Raw genomic sequence first — 20,084 nt, 5'->3', positions numbered from 1 at the left:
CCTGATCGGGTGACCACCACTTGGCCAGGAAAAAAAGAAAAGATGCCAGAAAAAAGTGGAGCTCTTGTAAAGCCAAACAGGACTCCTATATACCTCTAAAAGCCTCCGGTAGGAATGTAATTTCATCTGAATTTCCTGATAAAAGGAAATGACTAAACTGGAAGCCACTCAAGTTTTACAAGTAATAAGAGTCCAAAACAAATATAGAAAGTACAGTGTTTTCCTCAGCTGGGCTGTGGCTCTCCTCGCAGAATGGTGTGGAGTTTGTTGTTGATTTCTTTTTTTTTTTTTTTTTTTGGTTAGTTTTCTAAAATCCAGTGTGAGCTACAAATGTAAGAGGAATGCTTACCCCCCTGCAAGGCTACAGCTGCTGCCCTGAAGGCTGCATACCCCACGCTCTGTAAGAGCAGCTATTGGAATTCCCCTTCCTAAAGCATATGGGGTTTTAAGCCTTTTAGGAGAAAAAAAAAAAAATCCATTATTTAAGACAATCTCATGAGTCATTGCTAACTCATCCACAGACTCCCCCTGTGTCACTGCACAGGGCACACTGCTAATTCTCTTAGCTAATGCCACATCCGTGGTTCACAGATGCATTTTTCCAAGCAGGTAACCTGTTCCTTAGAACACATTGAAGCCATATTGTATGGCTGTAGAAATGAGACTAAAAATGGACAGAAATCCTAATCTTTCCTTGAAATAACAGAATAATCACAACAAGAAGAAAACAAGATTTTAAAAAATCCTTCTCTCTGTCCTTTTCATTACAGGCAACAAATTACTCCGACAACAAGTATAGGAACAGAGACATGCCATCCACGTCTTTGGAAAATGTGTGGTAGCTTCACATGTTGAACATTAGGGTGGAGCATTAGGGCTTGCGGGGCAGATAATGTCTCAAAATCCTCTCTGGCTGGGTCAAACCTTTCTTTCTAAAAAGGTAAAAACCGACACCTGTAACAGCAAATGCTGCTTATTGTGGAAAAGATGATGTAGCTCTTCAAAGTATTCTTTTTTTCTAGTTTCTGTTCTTCAGGAACTCTCTACAACACTTTCCATGCAAAGCTGGCATCAGACACATGTTCCTTGCGTAAAGGCAAAGAGGATCTTTAGTGACAGTGGCCTGAAGCACATAACAGGCTGAAGCACGTAACAGGCTGTGGGAAACTCTGTTGCTAGTCACAGCAGACTCAGACTTTGAGACCCTTCTAAATACATTTGCATGACCCTAAAAATAGTTACCTATTTCTGATATTTATACACCTCCTACAAGGAATGGTTCCATTAGTATTTCAGCTGTTTAAAGCCTGTTTGCAAAAGACCTCATAAAAATAACAAAACTGGGGTTTCAGGGCATTCACAAATACCCATGACTGGATAATGGGCTGATCGTTTGTCCTGTATTCGCAGCAAACTAGCAATGCAACAGGTACTAGCCAGTCATGCTATTCCTATAGAGGTTTAACAGTGTATCAATATTTTCTGCAAATGAGAGTTTTTTCCTGCATTCAACCCAAATCATTTCCTGTCTGAGAGAACATGCTGATTTATCTTGGGAGAAGACTTTCACAGCAGAATAAAGTCACTTGTCTTTACCAATAGGCATCTAAGGACAGGATGTCATGCCCCAGCACAGCATGCCATTTACAACTGCTATGTCTCAAAGTAATATTTATGACTTAGAGGACCTATGTTCATATAAATGCAAACTTTTATGGAACATAATTTGGAAGAACCCCTCTCAGGAGGCAGTGGGGGTAAAAAGGTAACAACCATATCAATGGGGTCTCAGAGGTGGGGAAGTCAAATTTTTTGCCATTCAGAATATGAATAGGATGTGTCAGAGAAATGTTCTATTTCTTAAACAGCTACACTGTTACTGTCAGAATTGCTGTTCCGTGGACCTGGATTCGGGTGTATGCAATGGAGACACCCCCCCCCCCCCCTTTTTTGTGTCCTTGTGTCTTTGTTCACCTTCCTGGTGGTTCATAAAACACTATGAAAACACACAAGTAAGTGAGAGGAGGGGCCATAACACTAGTCCTCTTTTTTCTGAACATGTCCCTATCACTCAGACTGAAGGTGCCACCTCAAAATGCACTTTTTTGACACAACTTTTAATTATTCTCATGTGAGAACAAAAAGTGGTTGGTTTTTTTTTTTTTAGATATTAAATGTAAGTTTTTTTGGTCTCATCTATGAACTTTGCTTAGGAAAAATGAACTCTCTGATAAGCGCCTTGGCATCTGCATGGTCTATTAACAATAGAAATGTATTGAAGCAGTCTAGATTTCAACAGGGGGTCTCTGTGTTGGACTTTGTGCTACTATTCAAGTCTTAGTTTAAAGCTTTTCCTGACTGACACGTGTTGATAATACTCTGGTCATCATCAAGCTGAGGGTGAAACCGAGCTCTCTGAACTGTTTGGTGGACTGACATTTTCTAGTACAACCAGTAGAGAGGGTTTTCACTAAAACCTCTGACACCTCAGGAGTGGTCAACTGGGGCTTTTTAAAAAATTGATTGGATTGATTCTTATTTGATTTAGCTTTTAGTGCCCTTCCTTGTATCAGGGGCTTGTACTGGAACTATTCATGGAAGCAGGGTAGCGCTCAACACGTGCCTGTCCCCAGGAGAGCCAGAGATCACTCAGCCATGTCCCAGCTTCGTTTCAGGTCATTTAAAAGCATGAAGATAGCAAAGTTAGATACAGTGCTATGAAATGTGTTCAGCTCTCTCATTCTAAAAAGAGCACTGTTGGGTCTTAGGCTGAGTTTAAAACATAAGTATGAAAGGACAGCATTTACATAATGAACCGATTCCCAAGTGACACATGTCTTACCAACAGCCCTAAGTGTATTTTGTAGCATGTTACTAGTTTGGAAAAGGTAGGATGACATTGAAGAGAGACTTAGGACAGTGTGCTGCTAGTTGATACAATTACAGGGCTGTTCCAATGGACCAAAGCTAGATTTCAAAATTAATTTGCAGCTGCACAAAACCACTTTCAAACACTTGAGATGCCACATACGCTTTTAGCATGCAAACACATGCGGATAGCAAAGCTGGGAGACACTGGTTGAGGCCAATCACCTGATCCAGACTATCGGCGTTTCCATTTTGCCTTATCCAAAGCTGTTATCGCTCAGGGAATTTGTTACATATACACATGGGCACACAACAGTTGAAAAGCAATTCTGTATTTTAAGAGTAGTGACTAATGTGCTTTTGCCCACAGCAATGTGTGAAGGTTTTGCTGCAGGATCTGCTCTATTCTCCTTGAAGAAAAGCAGCTGCATTTTTCAGATCTTTTTATAGAAATGAGGTCTTGATTTCTGGCAGGACCTTTGCTGATAGGCTTTCTTATTATATTTCTCCTGTAAGTGTAAATTAGCATTTTTATATCCTTCAGTGCTTAGAAAATACTTGATCTTAAGTTTATTCTCTGAGTAATTTAAAAGAATATTTCATTTATAACAAGAAAATACTGTCACAGATGACCTTTTTTTGCCTGTAGTGACAAAGCTGATCTCTCATAATGCTGTGCAATACTGGGGACAGGTGTCTCCCAGACTGGTAACAGCACACAGAGGCTTTCCTTAGCTGGATCAGAATTGCTACAGCTAACTGATCTCTCAGCTGCTCAGTGTTTTATGCAGAAGAAAACAACATTTGCAGTTTCATTTGCAAGGCTTGCATCATTAAATCACCTTTGCAAGTGACACACTGCTGAGAAATCTTTGAACGAACCAGAGTCTGAGTTGCTCAGGAGGCTGGACCGCCTTTGCAGTCATTCAGTTGAGTGCGCAAGGTGGAGTGAAAGGAGAAAGCCTTTGATTTACAAGCTGCAAGTCTTCTGTGTAGTTAAGTTGATTTCCTGGAAAAAAAGCCTCTGTGACTATATATAGTGACATTTAGGTTACAGCTGTCACTTTTTTTTAATATATTGATCAAATTTATGTTGGTGAAACATTATCTTCAAAGCTGCATTTTTTATATATGAAGCTGCATGTTAAGTAGCAGCCCCTTGCCTAGGCATAATTGAGCAAGGTACAGATGCCAATAAATAGTTAATGAGGGAATACTGTCATTCAATACTTGACTTCCTCAATGCCTCACTTCTTCTTGAATGGTTAAAACATCTGCTTAGTGTGTGAATAAAATAAGAAAACTCATGGGTATGTTCCTTTTTGCTTCTTCAACACTTTTTGAGAGTGCTGAAGCCACATGCCACTGTTTTCACACACTTCCAGTTGCCAGTGACTCCCAAGTGTTGTTAGACTGGAGCTGAAGATTTATAGTGAATAAGTTACTGAACAAGCTGTGAAGTAAAAAAAATTAGCATTAGCTCCTAACAGTTACAGGCAAGGTAAAACGAAGAGTGCAAATAGATCTTCATATGTAGAAGAGCTGTAATAAAGAACCCGCAGGAACCACATGCCTGTGATGGAAAAGTGTCTTGCATGCAGCACGAGCACTCAGCGGGTGAACCATGATATGGGAGCTGCAGCATTTCTCCCCTCTTGTACTCTACTGAGACCATCTGCTTCGGAGGCCTTTGTCCCCCCAAAAGGACAAAATTCAGTAGCGCTCTCGTTCCACATTCCCGTTCATCGTGAGCTGTTTGGGCAGAGTCAGTTCCCAGTGGTGGCAGTGTGCTGTGCCAGTGCCCGTGGAGCATTTTGTGTGTCACAAAGTAGCACAGGTCAGGACAAGGCATGCTTTTTCTGTACTGGTGCTTGCTGTCACCATCTGCTGGAAAACGCTCCTTTGCTCTTTGCTCAGATGCCAGGGGCTCTGCTATTCAGACAGAAGTTCTTCACAATTGATCAGTATCGCATTTTTTTAATTGCTTGCTGTGCATTATCAGTTAGAAAAAAGGGCTGTAAATTACCATAGTATTTGCCAATAAGCTTTGGAAAGCTGTATACAAACATGGCAAACAGCTGCAATGAGGAATCCTACAGAAATAGGTAAATAATAAGATGATTGAAGCAAGCCCAGTGTGGAGAAGCATGCTGTTCTGGCAGTCTTCGTTAAATACTTCTGATTCGTCAAGCAAGTGTAGTAAGATATATTTCTCCCCAGTCTGCCACAGTACCTTTCATCATGGAAAGAAAATAAAGTCTTCAAGGCCATTTAATTTATTTACATTTTTAAGGAAAGCTCTCTCTGTTTTGAAGATACTGGGCTTCAGCTTGAGTACAAATGCCAATTACTTTGTTTGTATTGCGGTAATACAAAAAAATGTGGATAAGATTTTGAATCAGTTTGAATACCACATTACCTTAGTGCCCAACCTCAGGAACCTGTGAACAGCCTGACTTTCAGGAGTAGCCGATTGCACATCCCCAGCTACAGACATCTCTGACAGGTCTCAGGTTAGGTACCCAGAGCCACTAGTCATGTTTAAAAGCACGAGGATCTAGACTTTGTTCTTCTGACGTCTCAACTGTATTTCCAGTAGCACTAAGAGAAAAGGCAGGCTGAAGTCTGTGGGGTATTTCCTGGCCAACGTATTTAATAATGACTTCTGCTTACAAAGCCCATCATTACCAGAAAATTGTAAAGCTCTTTGCAACTGTTAGCTGAATAATATTGAAAATCAACCCTGTGAGGCAGAAAAATATTGTTATGTATCTATTTCCAAATGAATAAAATGGGATGCACAAACTAATTTGCCCAGAGAGAATGTTTAGCTAGCAAATTTAATTTAGACTACAACCTGCATGAGTTGTGTCAATAAAAATGTTAGAAACTCAGTATAGACAGTAAAAGACAAAAAGCAACAAAGTGTGCATTTAAGAATTATTGTGACCAGAGTGTAGTGACCGCAGAGTTCAGAGAGACCTGGCTAGTCTGAGTATTGCAACAGAAGTCACTGCAGCAAGAAGCCCACCAGGAGTGGAGTCAGCTCGTCTGGAAATAATGCGCATTAACCGTCTGGGAGCTTTGCCCTGGCTCAGCTCAGCTGCCAGGAGCTGGTCTCGTGGGGCTGGAGCCAGCCCAGCACCGCTGGGCACGCTGCGGTTATTCAGGGCACAGACCTGCTGTCTTGGCTGGTTGTTTCCTACACTTGGAGGCGAAGCTGAATCCTTTCGTTTAAACCTCTTTTTAAGAGGAAAGCACAGCAAGAAGTGTTCCCTTTCTGGAAGAAAGCAGATTTAACAACTGTAAACAAAATCTAGTTGTGAGTGATGCCTGCTGCAGTGCCTCATTGGAGATGGAGTTTGGATGCATTAGGTCTCTCCTCTTCTCTATGGGCAGGGCTTCTTAGCTAGGCAACTTTAGCCCAGTTTCCCAAGCCTAACCTACAGCGAAGGAGAGCTGAAAGCATCTGTATGGCTGTTCCTACAGCAGCATTTGTACCTCCCACCTGGAAAGGAAATGCTATACGTTATTCTAGGAAAACAAATGTGACATTTCATTTTCCACTAAAAATCAATATACTGGGAGGAGAGGTGAAGGAAACATTTTTCACTGAGGTTTGGTGCCAGCATCTTCTCTGGCTAATTACACAGTTTCCTGAGTGTATGGTCCAGACAGTGCTCATCCTTTGGAGCCGGTTACGCTTTGTGACATGTATGTCACGGTGCTGGGACATGCCAGAATATGCCCCAACCATCCAGGACCAGCCACCTGCATGTGCACAGCAAGGATGCTGCCTGCTGTGCCACTGCTATCTGCGAAGCAGCTCCTGGCACTTGCTTGGTAGCTAGAGTGGCAGCTGCCTGGATGAATAGTTCTGGTAGCAGAAGGTTGTTTTCACTTACTATTTTTCAAGCCCTTTCTACAGGACTTCCTAGTCTGAAATATCTGTACATGCATCTCTCGTGCAACAAAACCTTGGTTTCCCAAGAAAATGATGACCCACTCAAGGCTGGGGCTGGCCTACAGGTGAAATAAGCTGTCCTAGCAGCTGCAGCTGTACAGGGAGCCCGAGAAAGCAGCATGCCCTGACAGCTGGGGAAGAAAAGCCCACAGCTGGCTAGCGAGAAGCCCAGAGTTAGTTAGGGATGGCAAAAGGACATGGGAGTCTGAAAACTTTCTGCTTTAACCATTCCACCCACTCATCCAGGACCAATATCATCAAAATAAATTGCATAAATGCTACCTATCTTCTGAACCAAGGGTTTAACATACATTCCAGAAAAGCATCCACTAGTTATTTTGAAGTGTGGCAGCTGCTGCATGATAGCATTTTCTGAAAGGCGCTAACTGACAGAAGAGGATATTAAAAGGTTAAAAGGATAACTTCATCTCAGTGAATCCTGCACTAGATGAAAACAAACAAATCTGACCACTTTTCAAAAGATTTCCAGATTTGTGTTCCTACTTTGAGTCACACCAAGTGTTGTGACAGAGACTGCTGCTATCCAGCTAAAAGACTGAGGCACTTTGTAAATCAAATTTCAAGAAAAGAGATTGCTTGGAGAAACCTCCTCGTTGTGGAGTCACAGGCTGTCAGAGTTTATTAGCATTATGTTACTGGAGTAAAAAGCAAAACAAATTAAGATGTTTAACAGCTGAAATCCGAAACAAAATTGTGTTTAATGTTGAAAATCTTGTTAACATATTTTCAGGCTTCCCTTTTCCCAGATATTAAATCTTGGTGTGTGTTTGCAAGTATCTTTTTATCACACACAGAGCAAACCGACTGTAGGAGGCTAAGAACGGTTACACACAACATATGGCAAGAGCGGATATTTCAGCCTTGCTGTTGCATTCGCTCTGAATCCAAAAGACCGTTCAGCGGCTCCGTGTTGCAGGCAGCACACAGCGGCAAATGTGAGGATTTTAAAGGAAACCGAAGAAGCGCAGCTGGAATTGTCCATGTGCCCATGATGGCAGAGCACATTACATTAACGACAATGGTCCTAAATTCCAGATTACACATGTCCTAGCTTTTAATGTAAGGGGTAATTTGAACTCCCAAACTGGTTTTTCCTTCGTGTTGGCTCCCACAATGAAAGAACCATTAAGGTTTTAGTGATCTTCTAAGACTCTGCTTCCAGCAGAAAATTGGCTCCTTTTCCTTGGACACAAGACCAATTTTTAATTGAATTTCAAGAGATGATGGATGTTGTACTTTATTCCAAGCCTATATGCTAAATTAACAAGGCTGTCTGCTTAGTTTCCTCTTTTGAAACCACACTGAGATGAGTTTCTGCTAATTCTCTTGCACAGAGCATTAGACATGTGAACTGAGTTCTTATTCAGGAGTTGAAATAGATGTTTTTGCCAAGGTTATTACTTTGGATAATAAATTGGTACTGTGAGGCAGGGACAATAATTTGCTTTCAGAAAAAGACTTACCAGCTGAATTATTTCAAACTGATCAGTAAAAATAAAACTAACTATCATATATTTTCACCAAAGTATTATTAATTAACACTTAAAATGTCTATCTTAGAGCAGGGATTATTCCATTCTTTCTGCACATTTGATCACCTGATTTTTCTGCATACTCACTCTGGGTACCTCACAGGTAATGGAAAGCCCTACATAAGCTATACAATATGCTTAAACTGAATAAGGTTTATTTATCCAGCTTTTTACATGTTAACAGACGTCACTGATAAGTTAAATGTTTGTTATCATGAAACAGAAAACTGCCATCAAAACAAGTGGTCTTCTTAACTCTGCCCTCTGCAGTAACATTTGCAGTAACATTTACATAGATCCATCGATAAAACAGTTTAGAATGAAATTTTGGACTGAATGTAGATAATCTAAAATTCTGACTGACTTGGGAAAAAATGTGAACGAGCTCTGTTTAGTGCATACGTAGTTGTCTATCGGTAGAAGCTGGGTTGTGTCTTGAAAATATTGGGGCAGGCAAAAAGGAGGCCACTTTTTCCAAAAGGATGGACAAGATTGCTTGAAAAGGATTGCGCCTGCAGCTGGGAGCAACTTTGCATATATGCTTAGGCTTTCCAAACAGGAGCATTTTAAAGCCACCCTGTGTGAAATTTAGAGTGCCCCGGGATAGCCACGAACTGTCTTAATGATGTCCTTTTGGCTGCAAAGGCCTAGTTCATTTTCTTACCTTGCAAGGAGCTTCTCAGCTTAGTTGAACAAACTGGCCACACGGATGGTGTTTGGTACTTAGCTTAGTACAAAGCTGTGTTTTCCCACTGGGAGAAAAATATATATATGCCCTTGGCATTTAAACAGGAAGCGGGATGCAAGCACCCTGCTGCAGGACATCACCGCACACAAGCAGCAGGTCCTCGGGGAGCTCCACAGCCCCAAACTCACCTCTGTAGTGTCGGAGGTTAAAAAAAAAGAAAAAGAAAGTGCCGAGGAGGCAGGGCAGTGGCGGTAGCTGCCGCTGGGCCACCTCTGGCACGGATGTGCCCGCTCTCGAGCAGCGGCGCCGCCCGGCAGCCAGCCCTTGGCAGCGGTGCCGGAAGCAGGAGCTGCCCGGCGTGCCGTGGGTCTCGCCGTCCCGCTCCCCTCGGAGGCGATGCCGCCGGCGAAAGCGTGCCCTGGCTGGCCTCAGCGCCGGCTGGGCTTTCAGGTTGCCCCACGGTCGTGACGGCCGCCATCCCCTGGGCATTTAATTTAGGTGCAGCACGCGTCCCTCGCCCCGTGCTGCGCCACGCTCCTGCGGGCTGTGCGCCATCTGCCACGTCACCCTCGGTGTGCCGCTCTTCCTGGGAAGCAGCGTAAGCCGAGGCTTGGTATTTGCGTAACTATTCATACTTGTACACCTGCTTGGGGAACTTCCGGACTGCAAAGAAGTAAATAATCTGAGTAATTCACTACAAAATGATAAATAACGCTTGCAGGCGAATTACTCCTGGTTTTGCAGAGCAGGTTGTATGGTTATCTCTGATAGGAGAAGTCATCCTACATATCATCATCTCAGACAAGTATTCTTGCTCTTTAAATATCTGAGTAATTCAGTTGGGGGATTAATAGAATAATATAACACATTTAGCATAGCTGAATAATGTCCTTCCTACAGGTGTCACAGCGTAATCATTCTTTGAAAAACATGTTGTTCAGGTCTTTAGACAGATGTGATTATGTTACCTAACAGCAGTCCATTTTAAAAATAACAATAAAATGCCAGCTCTTTCTCACAGCCCTGTATCTCAAATACATTTCAGTCATAACCTGTGTCAGACACCGGTTTGGTGTCATGGGTGGAAAGGGAGGATCTGAATGTTCACAGCAAAGAGAGCTGATGGGGTTTCAGGAGGAAGAAGCGTTTTGGAAGAATTCATAGCCTCGGCAAACAAACAAGCGACAGATAGGCGTGGATTTGGTGCACAACATAGTACTGGCTTGGGCATCCCCTCGAGCCTCACAGCCATTTCTAGGTGAATGGGACATGTGCTTGCTACAATAGAAGAGATTATTGTTATAGAGAGGAATAAATTGCATTTCTAGTGCAGCTGCCTCTGAGAAGCATTCAATACACTTCGAAGGAGAGACATCTCGGCTCTTACTTCTCTGCAGAAGGGCTTGGGAGGCACGTCAGAGTGAGGCAGGAAAACATCCCCCTGCCTTTGGATACCTGGATACTCCCAAATGAAATCCGTGCTCTTTTTGCTTGAAAATGCCAGACTGAGAATGTCTAAGTGACTCTCTGACATTCTCTTAGGAAAACAAATCCCTCCTTGGCTAATTTGTCATCGGGCAGAAGTGATGGCACTGTCTAAACAGTTCCTGGAGACAAGTCCTAGGAGATACAAAGGAAATACCCAGGTGAGTTTTTGGGGCTGACTTTCACATGCTGTTGAGAGGTTTCATTCAATGCTAGCTTCAGTGGGACTGTGCAGCCCTTGCAACAGACGTAGCAGCAAGCGTTCTCTTCGGGTCTGCCCAAAGCTTGGGAAACAAGAGTCCTTAAGAGTCTGTCACCCATTCTGCCCACAGCAAGTATCATTTTGTTGGGGCTTCTTCCATGAATCTGATGCATGTTTCTTCCCTGCTACCCCAACGAAACAGCTATAGCAGAGCGTCTCTCCTCCCACACTGCATTTCAGGTGCAATACAGACTAACTGCCTTCTGAGTCATGGTTTTGTTCTCAAAAATATTACGTTAACGAGATCACACTGAAACCAGGATTAGCTGAAGCTTCTAAATAGCTGTAGGCCCAAAGAACTCATTTGTGTTTAAATACGTCACAGGACTCTCCTTGCTTTATTTTTGAAGATTCAGGGGCTCACCATAGCAGTTGTCCTGTGTTGGGGCTAGTTTTAATTTCAGGGCATGCTAGTTGTGTTTGGTTCATCTGCTCTTTAAACATCACCTACTGGCAATGACAAAACCCCCAGACCTGGGTCTGAGTTTCTTCTTTAAAATTGTGTATTAAAGTATTTTATCCAATATAGTTACTTTCATTCCTTTATGGGAGTAGTTAGGTCAATAGAGAGCTCTTTTTATGTTTTTCTAACTCTGTCTGCAGAAGAAGACTGTCCAACTGTAGCAACAATTTTCATGCAGACCAGCCTGAGAGTGAAAGTGCAGTGACCTCAGCACTGGCAGGGAATTAACCATATAATCTAATAGGGTTTCTTTTTCCATTTCTAAATAATGGGATTCTATTAGGCCAAACTGTAGTCTCCTCTTAATGATAATTTATTGTATAGCATATCTGAATTTTGCCTTTTATAAACCATTGAGAATTATGATACACAGTTATATAATTGAATCATCTGTTGTATCATTAAAATTTTTCATTGTTTAGAGAAAACTCTTTTTGTTCAGAACTCATATGTAGCTGTGTTTAGAAATTATAAGTTTTTTAATATGTTTAGTTTTTAAGTGTTTAAATATTTTAGTTTTTATCACCTGTGGGTATTTTGTAAAAATACCTTAAAAGTACTTTAAGCTTATAAAATTTTGTACAAATGATTGAAGGCAATTTTAAAGACAAACCTGGCCACGAATTTATGTATACATCCCAAAATCTCAAGAAAAGTTATATTTTATGATCTTTGAAAGGAAATAATTAAGAGTAATTCATTTTCACATTTACATTTGAATGCATTTGTGGTGCATACCACTGCAAGTATTGATCAATGCAATTAATCAGTAACAATGAAAAGGAAAAATGAATGACTACTGCAGATATGAGTATTTGACTTCAGCTGTGGCACATACTTAGTCTGGTATTGAAACTGAACCGCTGAATATAATAGGGACCATCAAATACAGTAAAGAAGATAAAGGAAAAATTTAAATAAAGCAAATTTGTGAGGACATGTTTTCATTTGCTATTAGAATATGCAAATATAGGAAGTGGAGGGCAGGCTAAAATTTGTGATTTATAGTCTGTAAACCAATTTCTGGAACTGATCAATAGCAGATGATCTCAAAAAACTTCCAAGAAATCTTTCAGGAGGAAAATATTTGTTTAAGGTCTCATCCTAAATAGGTAGAGATTGGCTTAAACCCTGAAATGTGTGGTTTTGTGTCCCTTTCAGAATCTTCTGTTAATGCAACTGTACTAGCTGGATATTTTTACAGAGAGTAGCACCAATGTTAGGCAAGAGATCAAGTGATGCATTGAGATGGTGAAAGGTGCAATTAAACAAGTGAAAAATAAAAGTGCCTAATCCAGTTCATTCAGTATTTTTGCACACCCCCTGTGTTAATATAAATAACTTTTCTTCTTCATCTTTCTTGAGCAATCTATGTCTTTCATCATCCTTGTCACCTTTCTGTGAATTCCACCAGACTGGTGCTCAGTGAATTAGCACGAAAATATTTTAGAAGTGCTACATTTCCAGTAGAAAACAAGAGGACTTAGGTGTTCAGCAGTGAATCCTCTTTTTCTGGGGCAGGACAAAAATAACCACACTATGTTTATCTAATTTTTCTCTCCACAGAGATATTCTCAGTAATAAGTACATCTGTGGGTTTGCAGTGTCACCCTCCCAACCCAGGCTCTCACATCATGTGTTATAACCATATGCAGTTACAGCAGCTACGGTCTTAACTTTACCACTCTTTCTTTCAGGTATAAGAGGATTTTGTTGTTAAAAATGATGAGACACACAATTTGCAAGGAAAGATGGTAACTTTGGAATTAAAAAGAAGGGGATTCCTCAGGTGTTTGCATCTTAGAAACGGTGGCCTCCATTTTGTTCGCAGTATTACCTGTGCAGTTGCCTGAACTGACTTATTTTCAGAGCTTGTCTGTTTTGGTAATCTTTGTTAAGATAGTGCAACAAGAGTATTGCTGGTAGCTGTTTCAAGAAACAGTTTCCTATAATGAAATCAATACAAGGCCAGGAGTTTTGAGTTCTCCTGGCAGCGCTGCTTTGAGAAGATTGTTCTGGACTACTATGTCCAGCTCTTTAGGTAAAAAAATAAGTGAGAATAACCTGTACCTTGTGACCATCTGTGGAATGTACCTGTGTAGCTACCCATTGTATTTGACTCCATGAACGTTATGATGACAAACTTCAATGAGAATTAAAACTTTCACTTTGTCTCGACTCTGCCATCTCTCGCCCTCTTCCCCCCAGTGTCTGCTGCAGAACCAAGGCAGAACGACCAAGGGCTCACTGAAGCTGAAGTATTTGTCTGGTACCTGCACTGGTTCTCTGCAAGAGTCCTACAAGCCAAAATAGGTCCCAGAATTGGAAAGCTACCTAGACCATCCCAGTTTGAAAGAAGGAAGGCAGGCTAAAATTGAGCCCAATCCAGTATTTTCATGATTACCCCCAAAGGGTCAGACTGAGGGAGTGCTAGGAAGAAGTTATTCCTGTCTCTGTTTGGAAATGCACGCTGGAAAGTAAGTGCTGGCTGACCCTCGGTGGCTTGGCTCCCTCGGTGCTGGGGAGGTGCAGGGTCAGTGGAGAGCCGAGGGAGCACTGGCAGCTGCTGCGGCCGCATCGACTCTGCTGGCCTGCCATGGGCATGGTGGGGCTCCCAGCCTCCAGTTTCCAAAATGGAGGTGGGGCTTTAGCAGCCCTGAAAGCATGGGGAGTTGTAGCTATATCCTTGGGGCCACAACCATTGTGGGTGTTGAAGGTTTCAAGATTTGGGTTGACTTTTCAAGGTGCTGAGCACCCACAGCTCAGCTGGGAGCTCTGGGTGCCCAGCACCTTTGCAACGAGCACCCCAGCATTCCCAAACAGCCTTCACTGGAGATAGCTCGGTCTCTTAGCCCCCTGTTTCACAGTCCCCAGTTTCTTCCTTAACCAAACAGCCACAGCTACTTGTAAAATTTTTGCTTTCCTCCCTTGGCAGATTTTCTCCTAAGAGGAAATGAGCACACAGATTTGTTTCTATGAACATCTTTCTGTGAAATGGTGGGGAAGTTAATGCTTCCGAAAGCCCCATCCACAATTTAAGCCTGATTGTAGGGCCCTTAATGCTGATGTTATACTTGTGACTCGAGGAAGGTATAGCTTCTCGCACCTGCACTTGCCAAGACTACTTTGAAGCTTTGTCTAAAACAGCTGATAGACTTGATCGTGTTCTGTGCTCTGAGCTTCTCAAAACAGCAAGATATGTTATCTACACTCCCCTACTACCTCTCTTTCAGAAAGGAATGGAAGAAATATGACCTCAGAGTGCTATCATACTGTGAAATACTCCTTTTCAAGTAAAAATACTTCAGTTTTTTGTTGACATGATAGTCATGAAAAAGATTAGCCCAAAGGCTGATTTTCTCTCTCTCAAGGAAATTCCTCAGCTCGCAAATGGCAGTATGAGCTTTATTTTCACAGCTGAAGTTTCCTGAATTGTTTCTGAATGAATAACCCAGAAAGTAAGATGACAAGCCTTCTTTCAAATCATTCCTTGATCTGACTTGTACAAAGTACAAGGTGCAGTGTTCTTTTTCTAAGAGGGAGACACATTTTAGTAGCAACTGGGATGACGTTTACTCCACAACAGTTGCTGGCTGATGGTTCACAGAGGACAGACTGAAACTGGTGATGGAAGCAGAAGGCTTCATATGCGGTTCTAATACAGCCTTGATATCTCTGTCCTGCTTTAGGGATGACAAGGGTAGGCTATAGATGAACATTTTGACTCTTAAAGATTCGTGCTAAATGCACAGCAAAAGGTCTAGACAGGTATTGGTTTAGTGGGTGCCTAAGAATTAGTGATGAGCTTCACTTCCAGTCCCCTGCACGGGGCGGGGGGTTCTTCTGGTGAGGAAAGCCCCAGGATTCAGCCTTCAGAAAGAGCCCAAAGGAAACACCTGTATTGCTTCAAGCACTGGTGTGTTGAAACTCACCATCCTGGCAACCTGCGTTTACCTTTCAACTCCTCAGAAGATACGTGTGTCTGTACAGGGTTTGTGTTGGAGTCTGAGACAATTGCTCTTTATTTTGACAGCATAAGGAGGGAAAAACATCTAAAACAACAAACCTTACCCTCATTTCTTTACTGAAGCATCCTTTGAGGTGGCAGGTCTTTGTGCCCGGACCCGTCTCCAAGCTCATTGCCTCATGAACCCTGGCATCTCTCAGTGTTACCCACCAGCTGGCCAGGTCAGCTTTAGTAGTTTTTAGCAGTAGTTTTGTAGCTGGTAAGCAGACATTTGCCATCCTCTTCCTGTCTGGGCTCATGAGTACTTCATAACCCTCCCAGCACTGGGACTGGTAAAGGTCAGCAGTAATGCTATAGCATGTTTATTTAATTAATACCCCATTTCAAACTTCTGCCTTTGCGGAGATGCTGAAGAAATAAATTTCTTGTATTTTCAGACTGTCCTTTTTCCTACCTGAGTAAGCAATCACTAAGGTTTATGTCTTTATAACACTTTATACCTGGTCTGGCACAGGCACGTCTGTCCTTACAAACGGTGGGTGCCGCACACCTCAGGCGTCCTGTGGTTCCCTGCATTCTCGTGTTCACTACACATAGCAAATGGGTGACCTAACACAGAGAGCACTGACGTGGGAAGGGATTTATGGGTTGGAGGAAAGAAGTGATTAAACAGAAGTTCCCAGCATGGTATAAAGGACTGATGAGAAGCCTAGATATATAAATGGAAAATTGTGGCTCTTAGCGAAGAGGTGCTCTTAGCTCTGCATGAAGCATTAGCAAGAACCACTGCAATGTTTGGTACTGTTCTGGTATCCATTTTGTCCTGACACTTTTGCCCTCACCAACAGGACAGAGTGGTTGCAGCTCTGGAAGAGCTTCATAAAGTGAGAGCCTTAAGGACTGTGGGGGATTTAAAGGCAGCAGCCTATTTAGTTTATCAGAAAGAAGTCTGACATGCAGTTCAGTTTATAGTGTAGTGAAACTGAGACAGAAAAAATACTGGCTGCTAAAATGTCCCCAGTCCAGTGGACAAACATAAAGCTAGATCCATTGCTTAGAAGCTGGATCCTTCATATTAGAAATGAAACTTAAGCTTTAGCAGATGAAGTAATGAACTGTTGGCAAAAAAATATCCAAACAAGTAACATGTTAGCCCTCTCTTAATGGTTTCAGATCATGATTGTATGCCTTTCTGGAAGACATGAGCTAGGTAACATGGGAGCAATTTGTAGGGCCAAGTAACCTGTGAAAGTGAGTGGCTTGAGCCATACCAGTAGTCAGACAGCACAGTCCAAGGGAGTTTCCTTCATACTCTGTAAAACCATGAGGAAGTAGCCTGATTAGGTTATATGGATAAATAGTCCTTAGTATGCAAAGTGGCTCCTGGAGCTTCCCATGAAATCGAAGCTGATAATCTTTCCTCTGCAAGGCCTGACTAGGAGTGCTATGTTTAAAGCATTCTTGGTGCATTGGGTCACTAGTTACACAGCTCCTGCCTGCTCTAAGAGTTCAGGTGTCAATTCAGCCGCTGTAAAGCAGACGGACTGAGCACTGCAGCCTCTCCAGCAGGGAACTGTTCTCGAATAATTCATTATTACCAAAGCTGCACTTCAGTCGAGAGCTGGATATTTCCTAGAGACAGTTTATTTTGAATGAAGATATTCTTAGCTCATGAAATCACTTTTGGGAGAAAAAGTAAAATGGGAAAAGCTACCCATATTGTAACAAAACATATATTCAATACATGTTTTTTTTTTTTTTCCAGGAAGATATACTGCATATTTTATTGCAGCACTTTAAAAATAATTATTGAAGTGTTTTGTTTATTGAGAAGAGCACCCGTGCCATTTTACCGACTCTTGTAAACGTGTTCTTGGCTGTCGCACCCTCTCCAAACGCTCTGGCAGCGCCGAGGAAAGCCGTTGCCATGGTCGCTCCTGAGCCAAGTCCCACCCTGGCCAGCGAGACTTTTTTCCCACGGACTTTGGGGAGCCGGGCGGAGCCGGCGGCGCGGGGGCGCCCGTCGGGGCCCGGCTGCGCGCTCGGGGCCGGCCCGGCCGTGCCGCGGTGCGAGGCCGCCGGGCGGCCCCTGGCCTGGCTGGAAACGGGGTCCGCGGCCGCGCTGCTCCGCGGAGACTTTCCCCCTGCCTGTGCTGCGCATAAGCGGACGGTTTAAGCAGGAGGACAGGCTGCTTCCGAAAAGCAAGGGACTTTCACGCAAATGTTACCTATGGCGCGATGGCGTCACGGCTGGCCCAAGATTTCCGTCAGGCTGGTTCGTCCGCTGAAAAGCCAGATTTGTAGTTTATGCCGTTTTCTTCTTTTAACGGATACCGCTTCAAATTGGCCATTTTCGATTTTCGGAGTAGCTGCAAAAGGTCAGATCCGGCGTATCTTCCCGCCACCCTCCCCCCCCAAGTCAGCCTGTTGCGAATAATTAATAGGGGCACAATTAAGCAGCAATGATGGGATCCGTAGTTACGATCTTCCTGATATTAATGCAGATTAAAAATAATGCTGCCGATTCCATCTCGTTTTGATGACTCAATCCAGATTCTGCGATTTACGTCTTCAATCTTTGCTAAAAGAAATGAGCCTCTTCCGCCCCCCAAAAAGCTAAAAATAAGTCAAAAGAGCTACGATGCTATATTTGCTTTTGGTTTTTATTATCAACAATTAATTAATGGTACACTCTTGGAAAACTATATGCACATGTAGAAATATTTCCCCTTTTAAATAGAAGCATTCATTTTGACCACATATAAATAAATCTGAAAATCCTGAACATAATTTATGACGATTATGCTCACAAACATATTCCAACAGGTAGGGAGGAACTGAGACGACATGCAACTGATAAGGAAAATGTATATCATTGCCTGAACCTGGTCTCTCTAAACGCAAAGGGAACTGAACCCGTGAGAACCTTATTTCTCCATAAAGACACGCCATAGAGACTACGAGAAGGGAAAACATTATTTATACGGTCAACTAGACAAGTCTGTACTGATATTAACACTATACAGTTGAGCCACAGAACACAGTCGTAGAAAGACACAGAAAAAGTTAAAGCATACCTGTCGACATTCAACTAATAGCTATATTTTGTGCCTTTTAAAATAAAATTAGAAAACCCTAACAGAGATGCCTAAAAACTGCGTGAACCGTGTAATAATAATAATTAATAATAATTAATAATTAATAATAAATACACTCCGTCCGCCGTGAGGGGCGCCGGCCCCGCGGGGCCGCGGCAGCGGCGCGGCCGCGCTCCGGCCGGAGTCGCAGTGCGGGGGCGGCGGCGGCGGCCGCGAGGGGACCGACGCCGGCCGAGGGACGGCGGCACCGGACGGCGGAGGAAGAAACGCCCCTCGGCGCGGCGCCGGGGCGGGGGGCGGGGGCGGGGGAGAAGAACACTTCGTCGCTCGGGCTGGCCGTGGAAAGGAGGTTAAAAAAAGCGCGGGCGGGCAGGGCGCCCTCCGCCGCCGCCGCGCCGCGGGCACAGTCTCTGCGGCCTGCGGCCGCCTCCGCACCCGCGCACTCCCCGCGCGGCCGCCGCTGCCGCCGCCGGGCCGGGGCGAGGGGAGCGGGGCGGCGGGCCCCGCTGGGGCGCGGGGGTCCCTGCCCCGCGGAGTCTCTGCGCGGCGCCGGGCCGGCCCCGGTCAGCGGGGCGGCAGGTAGGAGCGGCCGGGAGGGGCCGCCGCCGCCGCCGCCGCCGCTCAGAACATGCCGCTCTTTACTAGGCTGGCTTTGGTGCCGCTGGGTCTCTGCAGCGAGGAGAGCACGCTGGCGAAGGGGCCGCCTAACGAATCCGGGATGGAGGTGATGGGCCCGGGCCCCGGGGCCCAGCCCTGCCCCGGCCCCGCCGCCGCCAGCGCCCCGGGCGCCGCGCCCTTGCCCGGCTCCCCCCCCGGGCCACCGGGCCCCGCGGCGCCCTGCCCGGCGGCGGGGCTGGGGCCGCCGCCGCCGCCGCAGCTCGGCGTGGGGTTGGGGTTGGGCCCGGGGCCGCCGGTGCTGTCGGGGTCGGTGCTCTTGGCCTCCTTGCTCTCGTCGTCGCGGGACGAGTCCGACTTCTTGCCGGCGGCGCCGTTCTTGGCCGCCGCCGCCGCCGCCGCCGCCGCCCGCTCCTGCTTGCGGAACTTGGCGCGGCGGTTCTGGAACCAGACCTGCGGGGGCAGCGGGCAGCGGGCAGCGGGGCGCACAGGCGCCGCGCCTCGCCTCGCCTCGCCTCGCCCCGCCGCCCCGACGGGCGCCTTCGCCTCGCCTCTCCTCGCCTCGCCTCGCCTCGCCTCGCCTCGCCCCGCCGCCCCGACGGGCGCCTTCGCCTCGCCTCTCCTCGCCTCTCCTCGTCTCGCCCCGCCGCCCCGACGGGCGCCTTCGCCTCGCCTCTCCTCGCCTCTCCTCGCCTCGCCCCGCCGCCCCGACGGGCGCCTTCGCCTCGCCTCTCCTCGCCTCTCCTCGTCTCTCCTCGCCTCGCCGCGCTGCCCCGCGCCGCCGCCGCCCGGCAGCCGCGGCAGCGCTCCCCCCCCCGCCCCGGGCCCCTTCCCCCCGCCGCCGCCCGCGCCTACCTGCACCCGCGCCTCGGTGAGGTCGATCTTCAGGGCGAGCTCCTCGCGCGTGTAGATGTCGGGGTAGTGGGTCTCCGCGAACACCCGCTCCAGCTCCTTGAGCTGGGCGCTGGTGAAGGTGGTTCTGATCCGCCGCTGTTTCCTCTTCTCGTTTAAACCCCCGTGGTCGGTGAAGAGTTTGTAAGGAACTGAAGAAGGAAAAGAGGGGAGAAGGAGGAGGAGGAGGAGGAACAAAACCCAAAAATCTGTGAATCAAGCGCGGCTTC

General features: G+C 45.2%; 1 protein-coding gene across 1 annotated transcript in view; it reads right to left on the bottom strand.

Moving 5' to 3' along the window:
* Positions 1-18,969: 18,969 nt before the first annotated feature.
* Positions 18,970-20,084, bottom strand: part of PHOX2B (paired like homeobox 2B) — a 2,576-nt gene continuing 1,461 nt past the window's right edge. The window contains exons 2-3 of the mRNA XM_064511772.1: positions 19,819-20,006; positions 18,970-19,416 (exon numbers count right to left, since the gene is read on the bottom strand). Coding sequence (XP_064367842.1) covers positions 18,970-19,416; positions 19,819-20,006 — 635 coding nt within the window. The remainder of the gene's footprint in view (positions 19,417-19,818; positions 20,007-20,084) is intronic.

The sequence above is a fragment of the Dromaius novaehollandiae genome, chromosome 4 (assembly GCF_036370855.1).
Source record: "Dromaius novaehollandiae isolate bDroNov1 chromosome 4, bDroNov1.hap1, whole genome shotgun sequence".
In the NCBI taxonomy this organism is placed as follows: Eukaryota; Metazoa; Chordata; class Aves; order Casuariiformes; family Dromaiidae; genus Dromaius; species Dromaius novaehollandiae.
This window is presented reverse-complemented; position numbering and strand designations above follow the sequence as displayed.